This window comes from Culex quinquefasciatus, chromosome 3 (genome assembly GCF_015732765.1).
Source record: "Culex quinquefasciatus strain JHB chromosome 3, VPISU_Cqui_1.0_pri_paternal, whole genome shotgun sequence".
Taxonomy (NCBI): Eukaryota; Metazoa; Arthropoda; class Insecta; order Diptera; family Culicidae; genus Culex; species Culex quinquefasciatus.
The window spans coordinates 156,882,117-156,895,775 of NC_051863.1; the positions used below are offsets into that span (position 1 = coordinate 156,882,117).

The window sequence follows — 13,659 nt, forward strand, 5'->3', positions numbered from 1 at the left end:
GAGTTACAGCCGAAATACTAAAAAAAGAAAAGTCAAAGCGTTGCAACGTCACGGCGGAATGTGTCTATAGAATTGCCCAAATTATTTAAAACTTTATTACATCCAAATGCGTAGAGCAAAATAAAGAGCCTTAAAATATTTTTTGCAATTCCGTCATGAAACTTCCTACCTTTCGTGTCATTCTCGCATGACGAAACAGCTTACTTTTATCTACTAAAAATAACAGAATCGAATAAGAACTTTTCAGCGCTGGAAAGTGAAACTTTTTAGCACTTGTTTTGAAAAGTAATACTTTTCAACATTTTTTTTTATTTAAACGATTTTTTGACAAAATACATGAACATTTCACTTATAATTTCACTCAATGGGTGTTTTTCAGAAATGCAAAAAATGTTGTATGGAACTCGTTGCAAAACTTGATTTTTTCAGCACTTGTCGTATTTATCCAACTCAGTGAACCTCGTTGGATAAACGTACGACACGTGCTGAAAAAATCTTCTTTTTGCAACTTGTTGCTTAAACTCCTATTCAAAGTGTTTAAAATTGTTTAAAATTGTTTAAAATTGTTTGAAATTGTTTAAAATTGTTTAAAATTGTTTAAAATTGTTTAAAATTGTTTAAAATTGTTTAAAATTGTTTAAAATTGTTAAAAATTGTTTAAAATTGTTTAAAATTGTTTAAAATTGTTCAAAATTGTTTAAAAATGTTTAAAATTGTTTGAAATTGTTTGAAATTGTTTAAAATTGTTTAAAATTGTTTAAAATTGTTTAAAATTGTTTAAAATTGTTTAAAATTGTTTAAAATTGTTTAAAATTGTTTAAAATTGTTTAAAATTATTCAAAATTGTTTAAAATTGTTTAAAATTGTTTAAAATTGTTTAAAATTGTTTAAAATTGTTTAAAATTGTTTAAAATTGTTTAAAATTGTTTAAAATTGTTTAAAATTGTTTAAAATTGTTTAAAATTGTTTAAAATTGTTTAAATTGTTTAAAATTGTTTAAAATTGTTTAAAATTGTTAAAAATTGTTTAAAATTGTTTAAAATTGTTTAAAATTGTTTAAAATTGTTTAAAATTGTTTAAAATTGTTTAAAATTGTTTAAAATTGTTTAAAATTGTTTAAAATTGTTTAAAATTGTTTAAAATTGTTTAAAATTGTTTAAGATTGTTTAAAATTGTTTAAAATTGTTTAAAAATGTTTAAAATTGTTTAAAATTGTTTAAAATTGTTTAAAATTGTTTAAAATTGTTTAAAATTGTTTAAAATTGTTTAAAATTGTTTAAAATTGTTTAAAATTGTTTAAAATTGTTTAAAATTGTTTAAAATTGTTTAAAATTGTTTAAAATTGTTTAAAATTGTTTAAAATTGTTTAAAATTGTTTAAAATTGTTTAAAATTGTTTAAAATTGTTTAAAATTGTTTAAAATTGTTTAAAATTGTTTAAAATTGTTTAAAATTGTTTAAAATTGTTTAAAATTGTTTAAAATTGTTTAAAATTGTTTAAAATTGTTAAAAATTGTTTAAAATTGTTTAAAATTGTTTAAAATTGTTCAAAATTGTTTAAAAATGTTTAAAATTGTTTGAAATTGTTTAAAATTGTTTAAAATTGTTTAAAATTGTTTAAAATTGTTTAAAATTGTTTAAAATTGTTTAAAATTGTTTAAAATTGTTTAAAATTGTTTAAAATTATTTAAAATTGTTTAAAATTGTTTAAAATTGTTTAAAATTGTTTAAAATTGTTTAAAATTGTTTAAAATTGTTTAAAATTGTTTAAAATTGTTTAAAATTGTTTAAAATTGTTTAAAATTGTTTAAAATTGTTTAAAATTGTTTAAAATTGTTTAAAATTGTTTAAAATTGTTTAAAATTGTTTAAAATTGTTTAAAATTGTTTAAAATTATTCAAAATTGTTTAAAATTGTTTAAAATTGTTTAAAATTGTTTAAAATTGTTTAAAATTGTTTAAAATTGTTTAAAATTGTTTAAAATTGTTTAAAATTGTTTAAAATTGTTTAAAATTGTTTAAAATTGTTTAAAATTGTTTAAAATTGTTTAAAATTGTTTAAAATTGTTTAAAATTGTTTAAAATTGTTTAAAATTGTTTAAAATTGTTTAAAATTGTTTAAAATTGTTTAAAATTGTTTAAAATTGTTTAAAATTGTTTAAAATTGTTTAAAATTGTTTAAAATTGTTTAAAATTGTTTAAAATTGTTTAAAATTGTTTAAAATTGTTTAAAATTGTTTAAAATTGTTTAAAATTGTTTAAAATTGTTTAAAATTGTTTAAGATTGTTTAAAATTGTTTAAAATTGTTTAAAAATGTTTAAAATTGTTTAAAATTGTTTAAAATTGTTTAAAATTGTTTAAAATTGTTTAAAATTGTTTAAAATTGTTTAAAATTGTTTAAAATTGTTTAAAATTGTTTAAAATTGTTTAAAATTGTTTAAAATTGTTTAAAATTGTTTAAAATTGTTTAAAATTGTTTAAAATTGTTTAAAATTGTTTAAAATTGTTCAAAATTGTTTAAAATTGTTTAAAATTGTTTAAAATTGTTTAAAATTGTTTAAAATTGTTTAAAATTGTTTAAAATTGTTTAAAATTGTTTAAAATTGTTTAAAATTGTTTAAAATTGTTTAAAATTGTTTAAAATGGTTTAAAAATGTTTAAAATTGTTTAAAATTGTTTAAAATTGTTTAAAATTGTTTAAAATTGTTTAAAATTGTTTAAAATTGTTAAAAATTGTTTAAAATTGTTTAAAATTGTTTAAAATTGTTTAAAATTGTTCAAAAATGTTTAAAATTGTTTGAAATTGTTTAAAATTGTTTAAAATTGTTTAAAATTGTTTAAAATTGCTTAAAATTGTTTAAAATTGTTTAAAATTGTTTAAAATTGTTTAAAATTGTTTAAAATTGTTTAAAATTGTTTAAAATTGTTTAAAATTGTTTAAAATTGTTAAAAATTGTTAAAAATTGTTTAAAATTGTTTAAAATTGTTTAAAATTGTTTAAAATTGTTTAAAATTGTTTAAAATTGTTTAAAATTGTTTAAAATTGTTTAAAATTGTTTAAAATTGTTTAAAATTGTTTAAAATTGTTTAAGATTGTTTAAAATTGTTTAAAATTGTTTAAAAATGTTTAAAATTGTTTAAAATTGTTTAAAATTGTTTAAAATTGTTTAAAATTGTTTAAAATTGTTTAAAATTGTTTAAAATTGTTTAAAATTGTTTAAAATTGTTTAAAATTGTTTAAAATTGTTTAAAATTGTTTAAAATTGTTTAAAATTGTTTAAAATTGTTTAAAATTGTTTAAAATTGTTTAAAATTGTTTAAAATTGTTTAAAATTGTTCAAAATTGTTCAAAATTGTTTAAAATTGTTTAAAATTGTTTAAAATTGTTTAAAATTGTTTAAAATTGTTTAAAATTGTTTAAAATTGTTTAAAATTGTTTAAAATTGTTTAAAATTGTTTAAAATGGTTTAAAAATGTTTAAAATTGTTTAAAATTGTTTAAAATTGTTTAAAATTGTTTAAAATTGTTTAAAATTGTTTAAAATTGTTAAAAATTGTTTAAAATTGTTTAAAATTGTTTAAAATTGTTTAAAATTGTTCAAAAATGTTTAAAATTGTTTGAAATTGTTTAAAATTGTTTAAAATTGTTTAAAATTGTTTAAAATTGCTTAAAATTGTTTAAAATTGTTTAAAATTGTTTAAAATTGTTTAAAATTGTTTAAAATTGTTTAAAATTGTTTAAAATTGTTTAAAATTGTTTAAAATTGTTTAAAATTGTTTAAAATTGTTTAAAATTGTTTAAAATTGTTTAAAATTGTTTAAAATTGTTTAAAATTGTTTAAAATTGTTTAAAATTGTTTAAAATTGTTTAAAATTGTTTAAAATTGTTTAAAATTGTTTAAAATTGTTTAAAATTGTTTAAAATTGTTTAAAATTGTTTAAAATTGTTTAAAATTGTTTAAAATTGTTTAAAATTGTTTAAAATTGTTCAAAATTGTTTAAAATTGTTTAAAATTGTTTAAAATTGTTTAAAATTGTTTAAAATTGTTTAAAATTGTTTAAAATTGTTTAAAATTGTTTAAAATTGTTTAAAATTGTTTAAAATTGTTTAAAATGGTTTAAAAATGTTTAAAATTGTTTAAAATTGTTTAAAATTGTTTAAAATTGTTTAAAATTGTTTAAAATTGTTTAAAATTGTTAAAAATTGTTTAAAATTGTTTAAAATTGTTTAAAATTGTTTAAAATTGTTCAAAAATGTTTAAAATTGTTTGAAATTGTTTAAAATTGTTTAAAATTGTTTAAAATTGTTTAAAATTGCTTAAAATTGTTTAAAATTGTTTAAAATTGTTTAAAATTGTTTAAAATTGTTTAAAATTGTTTAAAATTGTTTAAAATTGTTTAAAATTGTTTAAAATTGTTAAAAATTGTTTAAAATTGTTTAAAATTGTTTAAAATTGTTTAAAATTGTTTAAAATTGTTTAAAATTGTTTAAAATTGTTTAAAATTGTTTAAAATTGTTTAAAATTGTTTAAAATTGTTTAAAATTGTTTAAAATTGTTTAAGATTGTTTAAAATTGTTTAAAATTGTTTAAAAATGTTTAAAATTGTTTAAAATTGTTTAAAATTGTTTAAAATTGTTTAAAATTGTTTAAAATTGTTTAAAATTGTTTAAAATTGTTTAAAATTGTTTAAAATTGTTTAAAATTGTTTAAAATTGTTTAAAATTGTTTAAAATTGTTTAAAATTGTTTAAAATTGTTTAAAATTGTTTAAAATTGTTTAAAATTGTTCAAAATTGTTTAAAATTGTTTAAAATTGTTTAAAATTGTTTAAAATTGTTTAAAATTGTTTAAAATTGTTTAAAATTGTTTAAAATTGTTTAAAATTGTTTAAAATTGTTTAAAATTGTTTAAAATTGTTTAAAATGGTTTAAAAATGTTTAAAATTGTTTAAAATTGTTTAAAATTGTTTAAAATTGTTTAAAATTGTTTAAAATTGTTTAAAATTGTTAAAAATTGTTTAAAATTGTTTAAAATTGTTTAAAATTGTTTAAAATTGTTTAAAATTGTTCAAAAATGTTTAAAATTGTTTGAAATTGTTTAAAATTGTTTAAAATTGTTTAAAATTGTTTAAAATTGCTTAAAATTGTTTAAAATTGTTTAAAATTGTTTAAAATTGTTTAAAATTGTTTAAAATTGTTTAAAATTGTTTAAAATTGTTTAAAATTGTTTAAAATTGTTTAAAATTGTTTAAAATTGTTTAAAATTGTTTAAAATTGTTTAAAATTGTTTAAAATTGTTTAAAATTGTTTAAAATTGTTTAAAATTGTTTAAAATTGTTTAAAATTGTTTAAAATTGTTTAAAATTGTTTAAAATTGTTTAAAATTGTTTAAAATTGTTTAAAATTGTTTAAGATTGTTTAAAATTGTTTAAAATTGTTTAAAAATGTTTAAAATTGTTTAAAATTGTTTAAAATTGTTTAAAATTGTTTAAAATTGTTTAAAATTGTTTAAAATTGTTTAAAATTGTTTAAAATTGTTTAAAATTGTTTAAAATTGTTTAAAATTGTTAAACATTTTTAAAAATTCTTAAAAATTGTTTAAATTGTTAAAAGTTGTTTAAGATTGTTTGAAATTGTTTTAAATTGTTTTAAATTGTCAAAAATTGATAAAAATTGCTTAAAATTGTTTAAAATTGTTAAAAAATGTTTAAATTGTTTAAAATTGTTTAAAATTGTATGAAACTGTTTAAAATTGTTGAAAATTGTTCAAAATTGTTCAAAATTGTTTAATTTTTTATGTTATTTCAATTTGTTTTAAATAGTTAAATTTGGGTAAGGTTATTTAAATAATAAACTGATTTTAAATGCGATCATTTCAAATGCTTATATGCCTTTTAAGGCATACTATTATGCAAAAAGTGAATAAATTGATTCATGAATAAAAAACAAATTATACCAAAGCGCCTCTATCGGAAACCGCCGCAAACAACAATGACCACCACTGAAAAAAATCTTACCAACAAACTCATTCTATTCCACGCACACATCAAAATTTCACTACAGCCACAAAATTTACCTGTATTTGCAACACCTTCACACCCTCTCACTACCACCACCAAGAACGTTGAAGAATCCAACAGGAAAAACCAGCATTCGCACACACTCACACACCGTCCCATTCATACACGGGTAGGAAAATCTTCAGTTTTGCATCTCAACCCAAACTGAACGCAGATTGTGTGTTGCAAAGACAGGTCCCTTCGTCGCAGATCGTTCGTGCGTTTGTTCGATTCCGTACCCGTTTCAACTCGCGAATCTTGTTTGATCGTGTTCGGTGTGTGTGCTTTTGGTGTCGTTCTCCGTCGTCCGCAGTCGGGAAGGTGAATTTTCCAGCCGCGAAAAAATCGCTGTCGAGCTGGCAGAAACGAGAAAAAAAAATCGTCGGTGAAAGAACTCCAGTTTGTGACCTAAAAATAATTTAACACACAAAAACACCGATCTTTTCCCACTCACTCACTCGCAAATTTCGGAAGGGTGCGTGCGTTCCCTTTTCCTCTTTCGTGCACAAGTGCATACTAGTCATTGTGTGTGAGTGAGACATCGTGCACACATCGTGTTGTCTTGCTCGAGAAGGTTTTCGTTTCCTTCGCGCAATTGACGACAGGCAGCATCTTTTAGCATCAAGCCGCCGTTGTACAAGCAAACACACATCTTGACTTGGCCACGAAGGGTGGAGCGGGTGGTCAAGGGTGGAAATTTCTGGTGGTGGATGTAATTGGAACCCTGTGGCAGACACACTCATACCAGCACGAGTGATACATTGTTCGATTGCTGCACCGACACGACTAGAGAGCAAGAGAATTAGGCGAGAGTGAAAATGTTAGTGTTGGAGGCATAATGGGCATAAATCACATCATAGAGGACATTCTCTTATGTTTGGCTGATTTTTACTGTTTGAACATCTTATTACGTACTGGACTATCCATGGAAACTTTTTTGGAAATATTGTTTTCGAAGAGATCGGAAAATATCACGAATGTTTCATATTTTAATATTGAAATCGGACCATTAGTTGCTGAGATATCGACATTAGAAAATGGACTTAAATAACTCAAATTTGGCCGCAAATTCTTAACCATACTTCTCTATGGCTGAAATGTTGCGGGATTTTTTTAACTAAAACATATAAAAAAATCTCGATAATAAAAATATTAGGAATTTTTAAAAATTGAGTTTTTGTGAATTAAAGTTAATAAAAAATAAGTTTTGATTGAAAATTGCTCCTGCGGTTTTTTTTATTTTAATGCAAAAATAAACGTTAAACATTTTTTAACACAAACAATGAACAATGAATGACTGGTTCAATCAAGTTCTATAACAAACCCTTATTGCTTATTGTGGGTTCAAAATTCCTTCTGTTAAACAGATTCTGAAATTTGATTTAAAAAAAAATTATGAAATTCACAGAGTTTTTCCATTTTTCAAAAAAAAATCATTATATTAAATATAAGATAATATTTCGTCTTCTATTTATAAATCCCCAAGCTCATTATCCCAAATCGGCTAAATTTTTGTTTTTAAATATTATTAAAATCTTAATTCATAATGCATCAATTAAAACATAGTTTTTTACATGTTGTTTGTTGAAGCATTTTTTTTTAGTTTTTTTGTTTGGGTTAACCGAAGTAAAACATTCAAAATTCAGATAATCGAAATTCAAAAAAAGTGTCATCGTGGTTTATGGATGTCCCCTCATAAGCTTAATTATCCTGTTTTTTTATAAAATATATAGCATTTCACAATTTGATTGCAAAAACAAATTTTAATGAATGTTTAGAATATCATTGAAATTTCATGTTGTTGTTTCAAACTGATAGATTTGGACTGAATTTAATTGAATTGAATAAATACAGTATGTAAAAAAAGTATTTACACCCCTTGGGCACTATGCACATTTTGTGATGAAACATGTAAACAATTTAAAGTTTGACAGAAATGTAGTACTACGTTTTGTTCAGAAACTCATGCCGAGCATTTTGCTACAAAAAGCTCATGAAAAGATGATTTCTTTAAAAAGTGATATAACAAATACTTTCACAAAAATCAAAAAGGTGCAAAAATAGTTTGCACACCTTTTGAAAAATTAACATAAATAAAGTTATTTGTTGACAAATCACCATAAATCCAGTCTCCCAACTCCAAATAGGCATCCTTGACTGATTAAAAAAATAATTTGAATTGAATATAAGGTTTGCTAACTACTTAGCATAAAAGTTTATATAACTCTGTAAATTCTATATAAAACTTATCCAAACTGAATTTTGCAAACTTTTAAATTAACTAAATGACAATATATTACCATAGAATTGCTAAATAAACATTTTGGAGTGGGAATAACACCGTTTTGGGGTTCTTTATATCGATAGAATAGATTTTTCGTTGGGATTTCGTACCAACCCGGAATTACGTCGTCAGAAAATCCGCCGGCATCCGAACCGGTCCTCGATTCACAAGTCAACCTATATGCCATCGGAAAGGGCATAAAATTTCCGATCTTTTGATACCCATACATCTAGGTTTCCTTTAAAATCCACGTTTTTAAATACCTGAGAAAACAGTAAGTTTCATCCACGAGAACAAAAATTGCGAAATTCCATACATTTTTGGCAGGTTGCTCAAATGAAACCACAAAAACGTTTTTACCTTTTTGCCCAACTATTTAAAAACGTGGGTTTTATAGAAACCCTAGATGTTTGAGTATCAAAAGATCGGAAATTTTATGCCATTTCCGATTCCACATAGGTTGACTTGTGAATCGTGCACCGGTTCGGATGCCGGCGGATTTTCTGACGACGTAATTCCGGGTTGGTACGAAATCCCAACGAAAAATCTCTTCTATCGATATAAAGAACCCCAAAACGGTGTTATTCCCACTCCAAAATGTTTATTTAGCAATTCTATGGTAATATATTGTCATTTAGTTAAATTAAAAGTTTGCCAGGTTGGGATAAGTTTTATATAGAATTTACAGAGTTATATAAACTTTTATACTAAGTAGTTAGTAAACTTTATATTCAATCCAAATTATTTTTTTAATCAGTCAAGAATGCCTATTTGGAGTTGAGAGACTGGATTTATGGTGATTTGTCAACAAATAACTTTATTTATGTTAATTTTTCGAAAGGTGTACAAACTTTTATTGCACCTTTTTTGATTTTTGTAATAGTATTGGTTATATAACTTTTTATAGAAATCATCTTTTCATGAGCTTTTTGTAGCAAAATGCTCGGCATGAGTTTCTGAACAAAACGTAGTACTAGGTTTCTGTCAAACTTTAAATTGTTAACATGTTTCATTATGAAATGTGTATTGTGCCCAAGGGGTGTAAATACTTTTTTACATACTGTATCATTTTTTTAATTTGATACCAACATTTTTTTTGAAAATTCGATAGCGTTATTTTCAATATCCACCCTTTTTTCTTGCAAAAATATTTTTTTAAGCATAAGTGAATCTCATCAGCCACTCTTGCAACCAATGCACCACCCGTCCAACTGTATTTGTACCTGTCCCCATTGAATCGCTTCTCACTTCATTCTCACTCTTTTTCCCCTTTTTATTCATTCAGTCCGTGTGCAAGTCATAAGTGATAGGCAGTTAAGCCCGTGGTCAGTGCAAATTGCGCAAAAAGTGTTTGCAAAAGCGGCTTGAAGTGAGATTTCCTATCGGAATTCGTTACAAAGTGACATGTGGGCTTGAAGGTGCTTGGAATTAGCTAGTGGCGGTTGTTAAAATTGACGATTTTGTTGCTTAAAAGCTGTCAGAAAATTTTCTTGTTTACAATTTATGACATTAGTGGAGAAGTTTGGCACTTGTGTGGGTGAGAGGACAGATAATGGGGTGCGCTTGTGTGCGTGCAGGAACGCACCATTCTTCCGTTTGAGAGTGTGAAAAGTAGAAATCTGTGTCCAACTGGCAATTGTCTATAAACAGGATTTGGCTTATGTTGACAGGTTTTACGACGCAAACAAGTGCGATTGTTTGTTTACTGTGCGGGGGTGGCGATTGGAGTGTGCGTTACGTTGGGGAAAAGTGTTTTGCTGAAGATTTGAAAGCAAAAGTTGGGATTTTCGTCGCTTTGAAAAGATTTTTTGTCAATACAAAAGGTTATTAATGGTCTCAAGTGCGAACACCAACACATGGACAGGGGCGACCAACCGTGGTGGCCGCACTCCTCTGGAGAAGTGTGATTAAAGTGTGAAGAAACCGAACACGTGTGCATGTGTATGTTGTTAATGAAAACATAGGACCACCATACAGACGCAGCGTGGCTAGTGCAAGAAGAGAGTGAAAAAATATTTTAAAAAATGTAGGCATACACTGTTTTTGGACATCAACTAATACATCGGACCTTTGCTGCTAAATCAATGAAAAGATAGTTTTTGCAGCCTTGCAAATTCCTCAATCGGGAACGGGCGATTACCGTTTTACTTTTCGTCTTGGAGAGATTTTTTTTCGTTTCTGAAAAGAGAAGAAGTTAAAATGTACAGAGTAGTCGTACACTGAAGCGGGTTATATTCGGTTGAAGAAGCGAACTACGGTGAAGAGTCGTGACAACCGCCAATTATCTTGCCTGTGCGAAGAGAAAAACCTGTCGAAATATGGAAACGCTTACCGAAAGCAGCATCGCTCCGGAACTTCGGAACGATTCGGTGATTCCGACGTCACCGGACGAGGAACGCACCTTACATCATCGCCACCACCATCATCACAACAACAATAATGATGACGATGACGATCTGGCCAACATAATCCATCCGGGAAACCTCCACGAAGAACAGTCCCAGTCCTCCCAGGACAGCAATAGTCTTATGTCCCCTCCACCAGGTGGTGGCGGTAACGAAGACCCTCCAGAAGAATGCATCGAAAACATTGCCAAGGAGCTGCAGAACAACAGCTGTTCGGACAATGGTTCAACAGACGAGGGATCTCAGCCGGAAGCCCTCCACAATACCGATTCCAGCAGTATACCGGTACTGGGTTCGGAAAACCCAGAAGGTAGCACATCACCGCTGGTCGCGACCACCGGCCAGAAAATTCACATTGCACCTGTCTCGAACGGAAGTCTGCTATCGAAGGGTGCCGGTACCGGTGGTAAACCGACGACCATGAGGGATCTTGACCGAAAGATGAACAAATCGAGAGGCCGGCCGAAGCGGCGCGCAATGGTCGCCATGTATCAAAGTGAGGTGAGTGAAGAAGTGTGTTAGAAAGAGTTATGCAATGAAAGGACGCGCCGTAATAAGGCTCTTCAGGGAATAATGTAATGGCAATTAGATTCATTCTCACATTTTTGCACTCTCGTTGCAATAAATTCCATTTCAATCTAACTTCCAGATCAGTGAAAACAAGATCGGCATAAAGCTGTGTATAAAGAAGGCATCTGATGCGATAGTACAACAACCAAAGAAAGCGAGCCGCAAGCGGGCCCGCAAGTCCAAGCAAGGCCTTACCACCGGAGACGGGGACAGTGACGATGGGACACCGGAGAAGCGCGTCCGCCGGCCCCGAGAATCCCGCAAGACCAACAACAACACCGAGAAGGCGGCTGGTGCTGCGGCTGCGGCCTCGGAAGAGTACAAGCGACCCGAGGATCAGAGCGTCTGGGCGGACCAGATCCCCGAGCATGTACTCTGCATGGTGAGTGTTAGGGAGGAATGTTAGTGAGGATCATTTCTAAGGTTCGACTTTTTACGGCAATACAGATATTCCAAAACGTCATCCAAGACGACGGCAACATTCCAGCGCTCATCCGGTTAGGCAAGGTATGTTCGGCCTGGCACAAAGCTTCCCAAGTGGCCTCGCTGTGGCGCACGGTAGATCTCGGCAACTGGACCAAGGATCGGTTCAAGACGGAAATCAAGCTGAAGTGGCTCATCGATAACCGGCTACGGCACAGTACGGATGTCAGCTTTGGTAAGTGTTTATTGATAAGAAGACTTGCAATACATTGGAGATATTGAGGTAATGGTTCTTGCCCACAGGTAACTGGAAGATCACGAACGTTCAGTGCGTCCTCGATAGGCTACTGTTGGCTGCGCCCAACCTTGTAGGAATCACGTTGACCGGCTGGAAACAGCTCACGTCAGACCACCTGATGTGGCTCGTGCAGGAGTTCAAGAGCCTCCGAAGAATAGATTTGAGCTCAATTAATGTGAGTTCTTGAAGTTTTTAATCCAATAAAAAAAAATATTCTGATAACTTTTGTTTATTAAAAGGCCGAAGTTAACGCCAACAAGACCGCCGTTGGCCAGGTTTCGCTGTGTAATGCCATTACGGAGATGGGTGAGCGGTTAACGCATCTCTACCTGGCGCACAACCGGTTGAGCGGAATCCCGCAGATCGTCAAGGCCCTTTCGGTGAGTACTCAGTGTGCTGAAAGTAGAAATGAAACTGACAAATTGACCATTTATAGACCCAGTGTCCCAACCTGGCTCTGCTGGATCTGTCCAACGTAAGTACAATTGCCATCTCGCACGGTATACTCAACATCGAGCAGCTGCAGTCCGGCTGCCAAAAGCTGAAGGTCCTGCGGATAACCAACTCCCACATCAACCTGAGCTCGGCAACGCTTCAGGAACAGGTTCGTACGATCGGCTTTCAGTGTCCGGTTTGTTCCCTAACCTTTAAACTACTGTTCAGATGGAATCTCCCGGCTTCCCGGAGCTGGAGGAACTGTCGGTGGCGTCCCTGGCGGACGAATCGCGCCTCTTCAACGACGAGTTCCTGCAGCGGATCCTCAAAACCAGCACCCAGCTAAAGCTGCTGGACGTGCGGGGTTGCTCGCGGTTGACCCACGACAGCCTCATTCGGTTACCCACCTGGGACCTCAAGCATCTCTTCCTCTCCGGGTGCTCGATCACGCGGGACCTTGGGTAGGTTGAAGAGCGAATCTTGTGAAAACACCTATTTAATTCGAGTAAATTTTTTTTTCAGTTCCGGCCTGGAGTTGATCGCTTCCAAGTGGGCTCACAGCCTGATCGAGTTCGATCTAGCCTGGGCCAACGCCACCAAACCACTGGATGAGGCCCTCGTAGCCCTCGCCGATAAGGGTTCCGAGTCCCCGTTGAAGTAAGTATCCCCTCAAAATCCCCAACAACCCACCCAATACTAACCCCGCAACGCAACTCTCTAGCCACCTGAACCTGTGCGGTTCGTCGGTATCGCTGGAAGCGGTCAAGGAGGTACTCACCAACTGTCCCCACATCAACTCGATCAATCTGTCCTCCTGTCGGGGGCTTCCACGGGGCGTCAAGCGTCTGCTGCAAGGACCCACAGAAATTGCCGAGCTGCGCGAGAACCTGGGCGTGACGCTGAAGCAGCCCAAGCCGGATGCCTAAGCGCGCAAGTGTGATAACTGGGGACTCCTTGGAAGAGATTACGATCTGTGAGTGTGATTACGAGAATGTAAATATTACAGATAAGTTCGGAATGTTAGTGTCGGCTGAAAACATCACAGAATGGAATGAAGGCTGCTTTTTTGTTTATTTTTGAACCATAGACTAACCTGACATAACGTGCTTCTGAAGATTGGCACAACAAAAGTTCACGCAGAAAAATGTTTTGTAGAATCAGCCTGTACGAGGTTTGAATCAACAAAA

General features: G+C 29.3%; 1 protein-coding gene across 8 annotated transcripts; it reads left to right on the forward strand.

The window, feature by feature from the left end:
• Positions 1–6,195: 6,195 nt before the first annotated feature.
• Positions 6,196–13,659, forward strand: LOC6036306 (F-box/LRR-repeat protein 6). 8 transcript variants are annotated; one of them, XM_038264097.1, is made up of 10 exons: positions 6,196–6,456; positions 9,992–11,247; positions 11,396–11,698; positions 11,764–11,974; positions 12,043–12,212; positions 12,277–12,417; positions 12,474–12,641; positions 12,701–12,933; positions 12,995–13,129; positions 13,194–13,659. In XM_038264097.1, exons 2-10 carry the CDS (start codon positions 10,660–10,662, stop codon positions 13,396–13,398), a joined length of 2,154 nt encoding a protein of 717 aa, XP_038120025.1. In that variant the 5' UTR covers positions 6,196–6,456; positions 9,992–10,659; the 3' UTR covers positions 13,399–13,659. The 8 variants fall into 8 exon arrangements, with proteins under 8 accessions (XP_038120025.1, XP_038120022.1, XP_038120024.1 ...); XM_038264094.1 differs by having other exon boundaries at positions 10,012–11,247; XM_038264096.1 differs by having other exon boundaries at positions 6,196–6,438.

Bases quoted from the DNA above. Each gene is read 5' to 3' on its own strand.
- LOC6036306 (XM_038264097.1), top strand. From the start codon at position 10,660: ATGGAAACGCTTACCGAAAGCAGCATCGCTCCGGAACTTCGGAACGAT. The intron at 12,642-12,700 runs GTTCGTACGATC...ACTACTGTTCAG, and splicing joins CGGCAACGCTTCAGGAACAG to ATGGAATCTCCCGGCTTCCC. The intron at 13,130-13,193 runs GTAAGTATCCCC...GCAACTCTCTAG, and splicing joins GGTTCCGAGTCCCCGTTGAA to CCACCTGAACCTGTGCGGTT.